General features: G+C 37.5%; 2 protein-coding genes across 11 annotated transcripts in view; one reads left to right on the top strand and one right to left on the bottom strand.

Annotated features, from left to right (window-relative positions):
- Positions 1-13458, bottom strand: part of INTS13 (integrator complex subunit 13) — a 29229-nt gene extending 15771 nt beyond the window's left edge. The window contains exons 1-7 of one of the 4 annotated variants that reach the window (XM_025455434.3): positions 12906-13458; positions 11688-11923; positions 9662-9736; positions 4913-5115; positions 4467-4547; positions 2747-2837; positions 1284-1412 (exon numbers count right to left, since the gene is read on the bottom strand). In XM_025455434.3, the coding sequence (XP_025311219.1) occupies positions 1284-1412; positions 2747-2837; positions 4467-4547; positions 4913-5115; positions 9662-9736; positions 11688-11912 (804 nt within the window). In that variant the 5' untranslated portion in view covers positions 11913-11923; positions 12906-13458. The remainder of the gene's footprint in view (positions 1-1283; positions 1413-2746; positions 2838-4466; positions 4548-4912; positions 5116-9661; positions 9737-11687; positions 11924-12905) is intronic. The other 3 variants (XM_025455436.3, XM_025455438.3, XM_025455439.3) reach the window with 3 other exon arrangements.
- Positions 13459-13574: 116 nt separating this feature from the next.
- FGFR1OP2 (FGFR1 oncogene partner 2) overlaps positions 13575-15546 on the top strand; it is a 32396-nt gene continuing 30424 nt past the window's right edge. For 3 of the 7 annotated variants that reach the window (XR_003140447.3, XR_007406426.1, XM_025455441.3), the window contains exon 1: positions 13576-13869. The gene's annotated coding sequence lies outside the window, so the exon portion shown is untranslated. Of the gene's footprint in view, positions 13870-15546 lie in introns of all 7 variants that reach the window. The other 4 variants (XR_007406427.1, XM_049102586.1, XM_025455440.3 and 1 more) reach the window with 3 other exon arrangements.

Below are 15546 nucleotides of genomic sequence, written 5' to 3'. Positions count from 1 at the left end.
TTCTTACATTACATCAGAATTAACATAAATGACTCTTCCAGAACTTGAGATTTCTTTTATGCCAAATGCATTGTCTTGCTAATACATTTTATACATAAATATTATTAACTGAAATAGTTTACATAAATTAAAAGTGAAATAGTTGTTTAAAGGAGGAAATAGCATCTTTAAATACCTTTAGGAAATTAGCAAACATCAATTATATAAATTAGCAAATACATACTAATAAACAAGTTTAGTTACTTGTTTTTACAAATTACTAAGAACTTCAATATTATCTATTTACAAGAAAAAGACAAAGATTGAAGAGAGTCACACCAGTTGCACACAAATATGATCAAATTTAAAAAGTAAGGTATCTGTCACTCTCAGAGTATTTTTCTTGTAACTCAAGAAATTACATATATTAAAATACATTATACCATTTTACTTGATAATTGCTATTGTATCAAACCATTCTATTGGATAAGGCTACAATTTCTATTAAAGAGCCAGCCATTGGTATAAGGAGGAAATTAATAAAGAACAGATCATATTTCTCATGAAATTTAGTGTTCATCATATGGTGGCAAAACAATGAAACTGGACTTAAAGCCAATTTGAATTTTTAGGTATGATGACTACTTCATATTTGCAAACATAACCAATAAAATTAAATTCAACTCCACACAGTAAAAATTCATGTGAAGCTTATTATGGGCCAGGCATTGTCCTGGTCCTAGGCAACTTAATGATAAAATAATGGAAATGAACAGATACCAATAGATTCCTAATAAAATCCATGAATAAAATCATAAGACTTACATCTTCGGTTTTTCAGCTAGAATATAATAAACTTTTTAAAACTATAAGCTATTTTTCCCCATGAGATCTACTAGTTACAAACATTTTCATACTAGATGAACAAGAACAAAAATATAGGAAATAGAAGATCCACTAGAATGCACAAAGTAAAATCTAGTAACATAATCGTCTGGAAAAGAATCACAGAAAAAGTGATCATTTAAGACACAGATTATATTTTAATGACAACATAGTTTAAAAGCTAATATATAGTGCTCTCACTAGAAAGAAAAATAGAGAATTTTGTTCTGTGATCCTTTCTTTGTTGCTTTTCACTATGTACTGACCTGGTCAAAGACACTGAATGTGGGCTAGGCAAAATAGAAAATATGATATAGGGAGAAAAAATTAAGGTTCAATTAAAATAAATAATACGTGTCAAACAAATACTTACAAAGCAAAGCAGAGCTTTCAATATAGCAAGAAAAAGAGCTGCCTACCTTCATTGGAATATTTGTAATAGTAGTTGAAGCCAAGTCAAAATGTTGCTGTACTAAAATATTTAATTTGGTAGCAAGGTGCCGTCCAGCACGAACACTATGAACTTCACTGGTTAAAACAGAAGATAACTATAAAAAAAGTATTAAGAAAAAAACCCATAAAACATTAATATAGTGTGACCTAGTGTCAAATACTTTACTTCAATCTATAAAAATTATTTACTTTTAGAATCTAGAAAAAATAAAAAGGCCCATAAATTAACTATGATCATTATTTTAGCAAAACATTTTCATACACTCACTCAACAGATAAGCACTAAGCAGAACTTACTATGTTATGTGCCAAAACTATGTGAGTTGTTAAAGAATACAGCAGTAAATGGGCAGTCTTTGTCCTCTTGAAACTCAGAGTGAAAGTCTTTAAGTATTTATTTTAATTTACAATTTTTACTTCTATTTATCTATATGCAAAATGGATCTGAAATGGCCCACGGAAATACTGTAGAAAAGTAATTAATTTTGTGGAGAGGAAAACCCATGTAAATAAAACTACTTATTATAATAAAGAATGTGGAAATTGTCACGAACTTCATATTTCATCACCAATAAACGTGATTAGGCAGCCAAAAGTTACTTACAACAAGGTAACAAACTTTCACTCAGTTCAGGGTATAAGATTTAATGTAAATAAGTTTTTAGTTAACACAAAGTAAAGCCAACTTACCACATTATCAAAAGAGGCAAAAGGAAGTTAACCAAAAAAAGGTTTATGCTGGAAACTACCCAAAAACACAAGGATAGGGCTAATGATCCTAAAATACCACCTAACCATAAAAAACTCAGACTAAGGTAATACTTCACATGTTTATATGAACTAGGCTAAATGAAAAACCAGAATATGAACATATACATTTAATATAATTATATAAATACATAAATCTATATTTCTAAACATACCAATTATGGAGGATATTTTATGATGCAAATCCATTTAAAAATCACCACATTCATCTTTTCCTTTAAAATTGTTCAAATTTATTTAAAAAGTAAACCAAGATTAGAAATTAGTTTCAGCCTTCTGTCCTCTGGCTATGTAAATTATCTTATTAGAGTCTATTTTTGTTAAAAAGTGTATTGCCTTTCTAAAGAGGAAAAGAACTTTCATACAATAAAAAGTCATTAAAGCAAATGAAATCCATTAAAGTGACTGAAATTTTAGGAACAATACTATGTATGGTTTTGCAACACATTTAAACTTCAACAGGCAAGCAAAACAGAAAACATTTTAACATCTAAACTATAACATAAAGAATCAGCGTAGGTGTTTTTCCAGAGACTGCTTTGAAAACTCCAAATATCTGCTTGGCAGAAAATGTTGGCAATGTGATCAGCTTTATGCTAACCCTTCCCAGTGTTTGTCAATAAATAACAGTGATCTTTCCTTCCATTACTTCTGCACTTACCTCTTTTTTAGGACGATCAGATACAAGGCTGTCTTCACCAACTGCATAAGTATGGATCAAGACCAGTTCACACTTCTGAATCTGCATGAGACTTAAAGAGAAACTTTTTACTTAGAATAAGAATACATAGTATATAAAGAATCCAAGTAGGTAAACTATTATAAGTTCAATATACCAAAAAGTATATCTCTATACTCAGATTATTACTGTTAACATAAAAGCTAAATATTTATTTATTTATTTAACTTATTTATTCACGAGAGACACACAGAGAGAGAGAGAGAGAAGCAGAGACACAGGCAGAGGGAGAGGCAGGCTCCACACAGGGAGCCTGACATGGGACTCCATCCCAGGACTCCAAGATCAGGCCCTGGGCTGAAGGCGGCGCTAAACCACTGAGCCACTCAGGCTGCCCCAAAGCTAAATATTTAGAAAAACTGTGTAATTGTTATATTTGTATAGCAATGACCATTTAATGAATATATGAATTTAATTCTAATGCAAAAATGATACTTTGTGTTTGAAAAATAAAGGAAAATGTCTTACAATCAGAAATAATTTTCGATAACTGCCACTAGAGAAACTGAATATATTGTATATTGGTTTCCCTTTTACTATTATTTTTAAGGACAAATCGGACAATAATAACTGAAAATAATCCTGCTCATTAACAATAATACTAGTGCTCCACTTAAGAAAATTAATGCTAGCTTGGAGCACCTGGGTGGCTTGGTCAGTTAAGCATCTGCCTTTGGCTCAGATCATGATCCCAGGGTCCTGGGACCTAGCCCCAGAGTGGGCTCTCTACTCAGCAGGGAATCTGCTTCTCCTTCTGCTTGTGCTCCCAATTGCTCTCTCTGTGTCAAATAAATAAATAAAATCTTAAAAAAAAAGAAAAGAAGAAGGACGCCTAGGTGGCTCAGCATTTGAGGGTCTGCCTTTGGCTCAGGGCAAGATCCCAGAGTTCTGGGATGGAGTCCTGCATCGGGCTCCCTGCAGGGAGCCTGCTTTTCCCTCTGCCTATGTCTCTGCCTTCTCTCTGTCTCTCTCATGTATAAATAAAATCTTAAAAAAAAAATACCTCAATCTACTATAAACTCCATATTTCAACTGTCCTATACTTGTCTTTAATAGCTTTACTTTTTTTTCTTTTGAGAGTGGAGTTGGGGGAGCATGGAGGAGAGAGACAGAGAGACAGAGAGAGAGCGAGAACCCAGAACCCGAAACAGGTTTCATGCTCAGTGCTGAGCCTGACACAATCTTGATTTCACAACTTTGAGATCATGCCCTGGGCCAAAATCAAGACTCAGACACTCAACCAACTGAGCCACCCAAGTGCCCCAGATATTTTTTTTTTTTTAATTATAATGCAATTAGCTGTTATGTTTTGATTTGGTACATATTAAAAAATGCTACCAACAATCTGTTCATTTTACAAATTTGTAACGCAAAGTATAAGAGCAAGCCATCAAACCAGTATGTTTTACAAATGTATTATCTTATCCTTTTGATCACCTTTCCTCTCAAAAAGAAGTAAAATTTTAAAGTGAAAAAGAAAACGGAAAAATTTTCTTATCAAACATACATTTTCTGGCTAACTCGTAGAACTAGTAGAAAATTCAAGGGAATGCCACCAATTACTATTACAATTATTGGAATAATTATGATGAGATACAGGACTATAAAATGAAATACTGATTTGACTTATGATTATACTCACTGATCTGAATTTGCAGCAAGCTTGTTATGCTCATGAATTGTTTCCTGGACACAGTCTTCAAGCATTCGCACATGACTATCACTACAGCATAAAAAAACAAACTTGAATAAACAGAGAAAAAAACATACTATTCAGCTGTAGTACCTTGTAATAGAGACTGAAAATTACTTCAATAAGGACTGTCTTTAACATGTTCGTTCACTCACAATATCAAAGAAGCAGCTGAAAAACTAATGAAGAAAAAAGTCAAATTAACCTATATGATGACAATCTAAACAGCTTTCAACTGAAATGAGTTATATTAGAACTGGATAAATATGGCTTTAATATTAGAAAAGCTACTTGAGATATGCTTAAATGCTAACATGCTGTTCCTGTTTTTTTTTAAACTGTAATAAGACATTAAAATTCTCTTAGTGAAAGGATTATTCTGATTAATGTCTTACCTTTTTGCATTAGTAATGCAAATTATTCGTCCTCTATTTCCAACACGTTCTGCATTTTCCATTAGTAGAGTACGAGCCTCATGTTGGTATTCTGTAATTTTACACAGGGTTTCCACTGCTGCAACCAGACCATGCAGAATGCTGCAGCATTCTGGGTCTGCTCGTGGATTAGGAGGCCCAACAGCAGCTAATGCTGCCATTAGCTAAAGTAAAAGAGAAAATAATTATGTTGGCAAGAGTATGTACAAGTCAGACACCACAAGAAAAATATAAACCAATGTATCTTACAAATATGGACACAAAAATCCTCAACAAGATAGTAGCAAACAGAATCCAGCAACACATAAAAAGAATTATACACCACGACAAAGTGAGACTTATACTCCAGGAATGCGAAGTTGATTTAACATCTGAAAGTCAATTCATGTAAGTATCAATAGAATTTTTCAAAAATCACATGATCATCTGCATAAACACAGAAAAAACATTTTACAAAATCCAGGACCTTTCATGATAAAAAAAACTCAGCAAACTAGATATAGAAGGGAACTTTTTCAAGCAGAAAATGGCACCTATGTACCCTACGGCCCAGCAATTGCACTACTGGGTATTTACCCCAAAGATACGGATGTAGTGAAACACTGGGACACCTGCACCCCAATGTTATAGCAGCAATGTCCACCACAGTCAAACTGTAGGAGCCACAAGGTCCTTTGACAGATGAATGGATAAAGAAGATGTGGTATATATAAACAATGGAATATTACTCAGCCATCAGAAAGGATGAATACCCACCATTTGCTTCAACGTGGATAGAACTGGAGGGTATTATGCTGAGTGAAAATAAGTCAATCAAAGGACAATCACTCATACATGGAACATAAGAAATAGCGAAAGGGATTATAAGGGAAAGGAAGGGAACTGAGTGGGAAAAATTAGAGAGGGAGACAAACCATGAGAGACTCCTAACTCTGGGAAATAAAGGGTTGCAGAAAGGGAGGTGGCCAGGGGGTTGGAGGTAACTGGGTGATGGGCACTGAGGAGGGCACTTGATGGGATGAGCACAGGGTGTTATACTATATGTTGGCAAATCAAGCTTAAATAAAAACAAATGTAAAAAAAAAAAAAAAGAAAATGGCACCTATGAAAAACCTACAGATGACATCAGGCTTAACAGTGAAGACTTGATGTGTTCCCTCTAAGATCAGGAACAGAAGGATGTCTTCTCTCATTACTTCTATTCCACACTGTACTGGAGGTCCTAGCCAGAGCAATTAAGAAAAAGAAATAAAAGGAATCCAGATTGGAAAAGAAGTAAAATTATCCCTATGTTGCATATGACATGACCTTGTATGTAGAAAATCATAAGGAATTTACTAAAGACAATTAGAAATGAAAAGCAAGTTCAGTAAATTGCAGGGTACACAATCGATACACAAAAACAAATTGTACTGCTACACACTTGCAATGAACCATCTGAAAATGAAGAATTCCTTTTTTTTTTAAGATTTATTTATTTATTTATTCATGAGAAACACACACAGAGAGAGAAAGAGGCAGAGACACAGGCAGAGGGAGAAGCAGGCTCCATGCAAGGAGCCTGATGTGGGATTTGATCCCCGGTCTCCTGAACCACATCCTGGGCTGCAGGCGGCGCTAAACTGCTCCGCCACCAGAGCTGCCCCAAAGAAAACAATTCCATTTGTAATAGTACCAAAAAGAATAAAATCTTTGAAAAAAAAATAAATAATAAAAAAATAAAATCTTTGGAATCAAATCAACAAAGGAAATGTGAATTTTATATTCTGAGAGCTACAAAGCACTTTTAAAAGAAATTAAAGATCTAAATGAATGTAAAATATCCCATGTTTATGGGCTGGAAGACTTAATATTGTTAAAACCGCAACACTACTCCACTGAACTACAGATTAAACTTAATCCATGTCAGAATTCCAGTTGACTTTTTTGTAGAAACTGACAAGGTGATTCTAAAATTCATATGGAATGGCAAGGGTTGGAGAACAGCCAAAACAATTTTGAAAGAGAACAAAGTGGAAGAACTTTGCTTTTATGTGCATAAAGTTACTCTGGAATAAACCATAGAAAACTAATAGTGGTGGAGATAAACAGTGATTTGCTGGTAAATCAGCTCTCCAAAGTCAGGGGTAGGAGGTAAGCCCTAATTAGTAGTGTTTGCCAATATCTATGATTAAATAAAATACTCCCATAATGGCAGATTTCATGCTTCACTAAACACAAAGCTGGTAGGAGTTGAACATACTCACCTCGTAGGCGAGCATAAGTGGGATCTAGTACCACTAATTGGGTCAGGGGACTAATTGGAAAGTTTTCAAGGCTTAACTTTTACTACACATGCACATATGTATAAGTGTACGTATGTCCCTCTGTATGTATATATGTAAACTTAATTTCTAAACTATACAGGTATTACGTATTCATAAAAAGTAATCAAAAAAGAAAGAAAGAAGACTGTGTAAATAACTATACAAAGTCCCTGATACATAGGAGAAACTCAGGAAAAAGTAGCTTTTTAGGGATGTTGTGTTCCAGGGGAAAGTAGCAAAAAGCAAGCTTAAGTTTTGTACTCAGACAGAAATGGCCTGAAATTCTGGCTCTGCCTTTTATTACTGAGTCAATCTCTCCTAACTTGAAAGTGAAAATAATAATATAAACTGTTCCACATTAGCATAATACTTTCAAACTTTATTTAATCAAGTCTACAAAAACTAGACCCAAACTCCTCAACTCTGACAATTTTTGGTGGTAAAATTTAAGATATATAGGATAGAATTATGTCCTGTAGCAAAAAGAGCCCTGGACCCATGTACAGAAGTCAAACAATCTTTGGCCCCTGTGGGCCTCTGTTCTTTCACTTGCACAACGAAGGAGTTGAAGCAAAGGATGTTTACAATCAATCCTTCTAGCCCAAAAATTTGTCTTCCATCTATTTCACTTGTTACTCATGATTCTACATGATTTTTATTTTTTAATTAATTATTTATTTATTCATGAGAAACAGAGAGAGGCAGAGACACAGGCAGAGGAAGAACTCATGATTCTAGGGAAAAGTGTGACACTGATAACCAAAGCTAAACATTAAATGTGTTAACACAGACAAGATTATACATAATTTATACAAAATGTCAATTATTTTACATAATGTTACGCCATAGTCATCTGCTATATAGTTGCCTTCCTAACTGCAGTTTCTCCTTCTGTTCACAATTTAAAAGCAATCAGTGATACTATGTGCCTTCACATTCAGAAAGCAGAGGGATGTAGCAATTCTCTTAAAATATATATACCATTATCAAATGCACAACTTTTACTGCACTGCAGAGGTGAAGCAAGGAAAACCTATACAAATTTGTGATTTTTATTTATACACAGCTAGAGAGGCTTCAAGCTTCCTTCAAAGAACCTCTTAAAAGAAGTGAAGCAAAATACATGCCCTTTCAAAAAGACAAGGCAGAGACAATGTACCGAATCCTTAATATTATTTTTTAAAGTAAAGAAAGAATAAAGAACACTGTGGAGTAATATTAATGCAAAGCTAAACCAATTAAAGCCTACTGCTTGAGTTACCTCAAAAGAATAAAATATTAGGTATGTTTACCTACTATAACACTAATCAGTGTTATAGTATCAGGGGTGGCAGCCTGGGTGGCTCAGCGGTTTAGTGCCGCCTTCAGCCCAGGGCCTGATCCTGGAGACCTGGGACTGAGTCCCATGTCAGGCTCCTTGCATAGAGCCTGCTTCTCCGTCTGCCTCTCTCTCTCTCTCTGTCTCTCATGAATAAATAAATAAAAATCTTAAAACTTAAAATCTTAAAACTGAAGTCTTCCATCCAACTGAACAGCAAAGAACATAATCTATCACAAATCTCAGTATTCTTAAACAAATAATGTTTAAAAAGCACTAGGCCTAGAAAGCAGCCAGTTCAAGCAAAAGACTGTGCTCTAAGAAGTTTTTCAAGAAAAAAAAGAAACAGTCTGCTAAATTTCTCATACATTTATGATAAAAATATTGACAAGTTTTGCAGAGAAATGAGGAAAAGCAGCAACAGATACATATAAAATTAAGCAAATTACAAAAAAAGAAATGATAAATTGCAAGAATAAACAAAAAGTTACACAAGAAAGGAAAGAATATGTAAGTCAAATCATTGTGTTTTACACCTTAAACTTATACCGTGCTGTATGTCAATATCTCAATAAAACCTTTAAAAAAAAAAAGGAAATAACCACATATACTACTTAGTTTAACAGTGAATAACACATTATATAGGTATCATAATGCAAATATGCAATTTGAAATAAACAAAAATTCTAATAACACTGAGAAAATGGGGGAAAGGAAGAGGGTGGGCATAAGGGCATGGGTGACAGGAAAGATAGAAGTTAAATTTTCATTAACAACAGTAAAAAAATAAAGTTTTAATTGAGAACTCTATCAATAGTAGTAAAACTATTAGTTTATTTCTAGTTACTACTAATAGTAGTAAACTATCATTTAGAAATATGGAAGTAAATACTAGATGAGCTAGATTTGAAAGTTTGCTTCTAAGAAGTAGGAAAAGACTGGAATGAAGATAGCTGTTTTTCATTATTAGTTTAAAACATGTGCAGATACTATATTGATAAAAAATCTTTTAAATCACTTTCCAAAAAAGTATTACCACGTTCAGATAATTTTTAAAAATGGCCACAGCTCAAAACCTAACCATACCTCCTGCAAATTTTGGTCTTCTTGAGTCCAAGAATTTAAAACATGTGCTCCAGAGTCACTCACAATGAAATTCACCTGATAGATTTCAAAGACATAATTAGTATTCACATCCAATTCCACTCAATCACATCATATTTAAAATAATATGCAGTCTCTAGCACTGGCTTGCTGATTCATTCATTCACTTTATAGTTATAGAATACCTAGTATATGCCAGGTACTATCCTTGGCACTGGGGATTTGGGAATACAGCGATGAATAAAAGTTGCATTGCTCACAATATTGGGAAAGTCAGGGGCTGGGGGCGGGGTGGTAAGTCAGGGGCTGGGGGGAAGAATACAAACAAATAAATGCACAAGATAATTTCAGTGAAATTGGTTAGCTGCTTTAGGTTGGGTGGTCAGAGAAGGGCTCTCTGTGGAAGTGGCAATTGACCCAAAATCAAATGACCAAAAGGAACCAGACATAAATAGAGCTGGGGATAGAGAATTCCTGGTACAGCAAACAGCAAATGCAAAGGGCTCTAAATCCTATGTGTACACTCAAAACGGTGAAAGGGTCAGAGCTGGCAAAGGGGTGGGAGATAAGCTCAGAGAAATAGGTAGTAGCCATAACCCAAAAGGCACTGAAAGTCAAAATAGTGCATTTGGACTTTATAATAAAGTAAAATGCAAACAAAAAATACTATCAAGAAAGAGGATAATGCTAGTAAGGATATATTAGAAAATACATAAAATGATGATTGCTCCCTTTTGAAGGAGCGTGAGATTATTTCTTTCCCCCAGATTATATGATCTTATCCATGATCTTTTTTCCTCATCCATGAAGTGAGTTTTACATCCCTAATAAATTTGATAAGTAGCCTTCTCTTGTAAGGCTTATCTGACAGGGATATATTCTACTAGCCGCTTTAGTTACACTATCTCATTGAAATCTTACATCATAGAAAGAGGTACTAGGCTTACATGGGAGGAAACTGAGGCTTGGAGAAATTAAGCAATATGATCAAGGTCACACTGTGACACACTAGCTAATGATACCAGAATTTGAATCAGTCTGCACCCTAAATTACTACTTATCCTCCCTATCACGTTCTTTTACCCTACATAATGCATAATTTGCAGAGGGACTAAAAACACCTTACGTTTTAATTTGGAACATATCTGAAGGTATTAGATTCTCTATGCTCAGCCTTACTGTTACTGCCCTGCCTGTCCTAGTCTAAGAACTGGCGAGGTCCCATCTAGGCTGCTCCAAATGAGACAAAGCAAATCATCCACTTGTGGCTAACCAAATGACTCCCAAAATAAAACAGCTGAGATGATGAAACCTAAAGATAATTTTCATATTTGGAATCTATCAATCTTCAATCTCTCTTCTTGTGGAAAAAAACAATTTCCAGTTAGCATTCTTAAGAGCAATTTCTTTCCAATATGGCCAAATCCTACAGCAGTTTTGTGTGCATTTGCTGAAACTGTAAGCAGCCAGCCTGCTTAGGTTCAAATTCTGGTTCTGCCTCTAAAGAGCTGTGTGACTAGGAAAAGTTTTTGCTCTTTACCTCGATTTATATATCTCCAACATGGCAATAACAAACAAAGCTGATATTCAGATGGTACATACCCTCACAATCTGACACTGCTTACACCCAACATCCCTTGTGCTTAGCCCCGCAACAGTTCTCAACGGTCAGTGCCTGTTTTATTCTGATTATTATATACTTTGAAAAATTTCCCAGTAATTATAGTGGCTACCTTATAGGACTGTTCTGAGACTTAAAAAAGTTAGTGAATATGAAGCACTTTGGAAATGACTGGTACGTGTAAATGCTCCAAAACTGTTAGCTGTTATCATTGCTGTTAGCCCCAGTTAGATGCACACAGCATAATAATTCCAAGGAAGAGTTCTACATACATACATTTTTTAAAGCAGCAAACAGTTTTAAGTCAATCTATAGTACATTCTTACATAAAAAATGTAACAAGCCCATCCCCCCAAATCATGATTTTTGCTTGTATTTCACACTCACCAGCTTTTTGAAAGGAAATATATCATACATTATTCTACAATATTCCATGGAAGATTCTACTGAGCAAGTCCACAATGATTTAGATATGGGGGCCAAAGGGATGATTCCTTGGGTCCTATTCTTCACCAGCATATCAAACTCAACATGCTGTCTGCATGATTCTGCCATATAAGGGCAGTGATCTACAACAAATACTGTTTTATGAGATTCAGAAAAAATCTTCATTTTGTTTTAACCTGTAAGGGATAAAACATATTAGCCGAACGTCTTATACAGGACACTTAATATCCTTAAATTGTTCCTAATTAATGTCTTTTCCTCAAAAAAAGATTTGGTAGGGAACATGAATAATCAGTATTCAAGGAAATTTATCCAACAAAGGACAAGATTTAATGAGGTCATGACCAGAAAGTAACTATCAATTAGAGGGATAAGCCACACCATATTAAGCTGTCACTCTATCAGTCACAGGCAAAACTACAGTCCATATATACGCTTTGCTTTTTGAATGAACTTAAAATTGGCAGGAAAAAAAAAAAAACTGTTTACAAATAATTGTACTTGATTCCCTTCCATAATACCAGACATAATAAACGACAAATACTCTGAAATACACTTCTGATGATTCTTGCTACCTGACATCAATCACATATAAACCCCCCTAAACACAAGTCAACAGTTTGGACTTCCTTCGAAAGTCTCGAGACTTCTGAAAAAAGGTTGAGGTGGGCCAGAAGGAACAGGAAAGAGGAGTGACAGCAAAAGGAAAGCCCGAATTATAGTAAACCTCTCCTAAAACAACCGCATCTCGGGTCTTCGCATTAGGATAAGGACCCCCAAATGCAAACTCTCCCCCTTAGCTTTCGTTAACACCACAGTAATTTATCACGTAGAACAGAAAAACTTAGTGGCTACCCGTCGCATTGCTGGGGAGGAGAAACTTTGAAACTTACAAAAACTCCCTCGCTTCGCTAATAAAAACCTTACACCGAATAGACAATTCACATTCAAAAAGCACATGGTAAGCAGAGCAGAAGTGTTCATCAAAGCGAACGGACTTTTTACGACCTAGCTATTTTTCTTCTGCTTTCAAACGCATTTCCCCTTCATGCAAACTCTTCTTTGAGAAACCTAAACACACTCTACTGGAGGGTGGGGGGGGGGTGGAAAGTACAAGGTGAGTGGATAGGGAAGCCCTCGGGATCGAGGTTCGCTTACTTTCGTGCCTGGTCCTGCAGTGAAAACGAACAGAGGCTATGGACCACAGCCTCTCTGCAAAAGGCTGCTGGCTGGGTGGGGAGGGTCAGCGCACAGTCAGGAGTGTCTGGTACCAAAGACGGGGGACTATGCTTTCCCCGCTCATCTCCAAGCACACCGGTCCTTCCCAGGCTTCCTAAATGCAGGAGCGCGCGCGCGTGCGCGTGAACACAAACACTCACACACTCGGACTCGCGCGTGCGCAGAGCCCTCTTCCTCAGCCCCGCCAAGCTGCCCTTCCCCCGTGGTGGGCCAGACGCCCAGCTCGCAGAACAGGAAGAGGGCGGAGCCAAAAAAAAAAAAAATGCCTCCGACCCTCAAGATTTTCTACCCGCTAATTTTCCCAGTAACCCATTGGGAAGATTGATCCAGGCGACCTCAGAGCCTCTCCACCAGCGAAGTACCAACCACAGCACCGGCTAAACCAGCCACGGCCCCTTAAGCGCAAAGGCCCTCCCACCCGGCCTCCCCTTCTTGGTCTCTCCACCCAGGTCGGCTTCCCTTGGCAAAACTCGCGACACTTTGCGAGAAACCAAGCTAAAGCCTAAGTAGATCGATGGGGCGGGGCCTAGAAAGGACCCGCCCCCACCTCTCGCGCATGTCTGCGAGAAGCCGCAAGTAACATCTCTCGGCTCTGCACGCCCGCGGTAACGTGAGGCGGGAAGTCTCGCGAGGTTTGAGCGCTCTGCGCGCTCCGGTCGGAGGCTCTCGGCGCAGGTTTGCCGCGGGCCAGGGATGGGGCTGAGCTCCGCGGTCCCTTGCAGTTCCCGGTGCGCTGACTGTGCCTGCTGGCTTCTGTGTCTGCTCGCTGAAGAAGCTGCACAGGCGAGAGTCGTCTTCTCTTCCCTTGGGTGCGTAGGTCCCTGTTGGCAGAGGCTTTGAGTCCTAACGCCACAGCTGACGGCTGCGAGGGTTTGAGACCAGGGTAAGTGGAATATACCGAGGGACAAGAGCGGGAGTAGGGAGTCGGAAGTTTCCTTCCCTGGGTCGCTCTGGGGCTCTGCCCCCCTCGCGCTGCTGGCCCCCCGCCTGGCCTCACCCCTTTCCCTGCGCCGGTTACCTGCTCCGTGGAGCGGTGCTGCCCTTTCCCGGCCCCAGCTGTGAGCTCCTCTTTCCGGGTCTGAGATGCGGAAAGTTTCCTGAAGCCTTGGTCCCTAACCTTGTCCTGGGCGCATCCTCCGTTTCCCTTTTCTTCCTGCCTGAGCCCACCTGGGAGCTTGCTTACCAATGAGAGGAGGGGAGAGGGACCTTTCGGGTTTCAGTTTACAGCTTTGCAGCATATTACATGGATGGAACTATTACCGTCTTTCTTGAAACAGCCCTCGAAGGAATACTCCTGGTTTTCTTCCTGCCTTTCTTCGGTGTCCCATCTCCGATAACGGTACCAGTGTTCGTCCTCCTGTCCCACCTGGAAACCTTCCTCCTTGATTCTTCATTTGCACTCGCACTGCTCTATTACTCCTCCTTTTACCAGAATTTTTGCAGTTGCCCAGCACCTCTCCCCCCGCCCCCTCCACATTAGTTTCTCCACCATCATCTTTCCATAGAATTATCATCCTAAAATTTGTTTATGTCACTCCTTTCTTTCCACTTTCCCAGTAACCCTATTCCTAATGGAATGAAGTCTTCATTGTTAAGCCTGAATGATAGATAATTCAGGACCTCTCACTGTTCCACTCTGTTTTATATTTTAGTCTCCTCTTGCTTTTCCTCCAGATACCTTAATATCCAGCCATACCAGACCTGGCTGCCCAAACAGGTCATGCACTTTCACAACTCTGTGCCTCTGTGTGTGCTGTACCATCTGTCTAGAATGCTTTCTCTCTCTCTCTCTCTCTCTCTCTCTCTCTCTCTCCCCCACTCCCCACCTATCAAGACTCAATTCACAGATTCTTGTCTTCTCAGACTCCCCCAGGTGACAGTCATAATAATCATTGTGCTCCCAGAACACTTGGAATCGTTCTTCTGCAATATTTATTAGGTTGTATTATTTGTTCATGTATCTGTCTCTATGTCCATTTGAGATTAAGTCTGGAATCCTGGCTTGTCCATCTTTGTAACAAAAGCTAATTCAGTGTCTGGAGGGCATAGCGGGCATTATTTGTGTGTGTGTGTGTGTGTGTGTGTGTGTGTATATCTACATATTTATAATGTGATAGTTCTAAAGATTCATAAAAGGAGTCCTTAGTGCTCTTAAAATCACAGGATATTAGAGCCAGAAGGAACCTTGTATGTTAGCTAAAGGCTCCTGACCTGTTTTGAATATGAAAAACTCTGTACCCCCAGCACAAAAGTAATTGTACTTTTAGTATTTGTTGATTGAGATTATGCATAATGGAAAAAACTATGCTTTTAAATGATTTTATTGTATGCTAGTATCTGTCTATATTTGAAAAATAGAGAAAAAGTCATATGCATGAGAAAAAATATTTTAGACTAAGGATCATACTTGGTGTGTTACATCCATGTAACTCTTCCAATGAGTCCTTGGCCCTTAGGTTATAAATAACTGGTTTAGATTAGGTTAGTTCCTTGACTTGTCATACCTTTTTGATCCTATACATAAATGAAACTTATATTTAGCTACAATTCTAAGGTTTAA

This window comes from Canis lupus, chromosome 27, assembly GCF_003254725.2.
Source record: "Canis lupus dingo isolate Sandy chromosome 27, ASM325472v2, whole genome shotgun sequence".
Taxonomy (NCBI): domain Eukaryota; kingdom Metazoa; phylum Chordata; class Mammalia; order Carnivora; family Canidae; genus Canis; species Canis lupus.
This window is presented reverse-complemented; position numbering and strand designations above follow the sequence as displayed.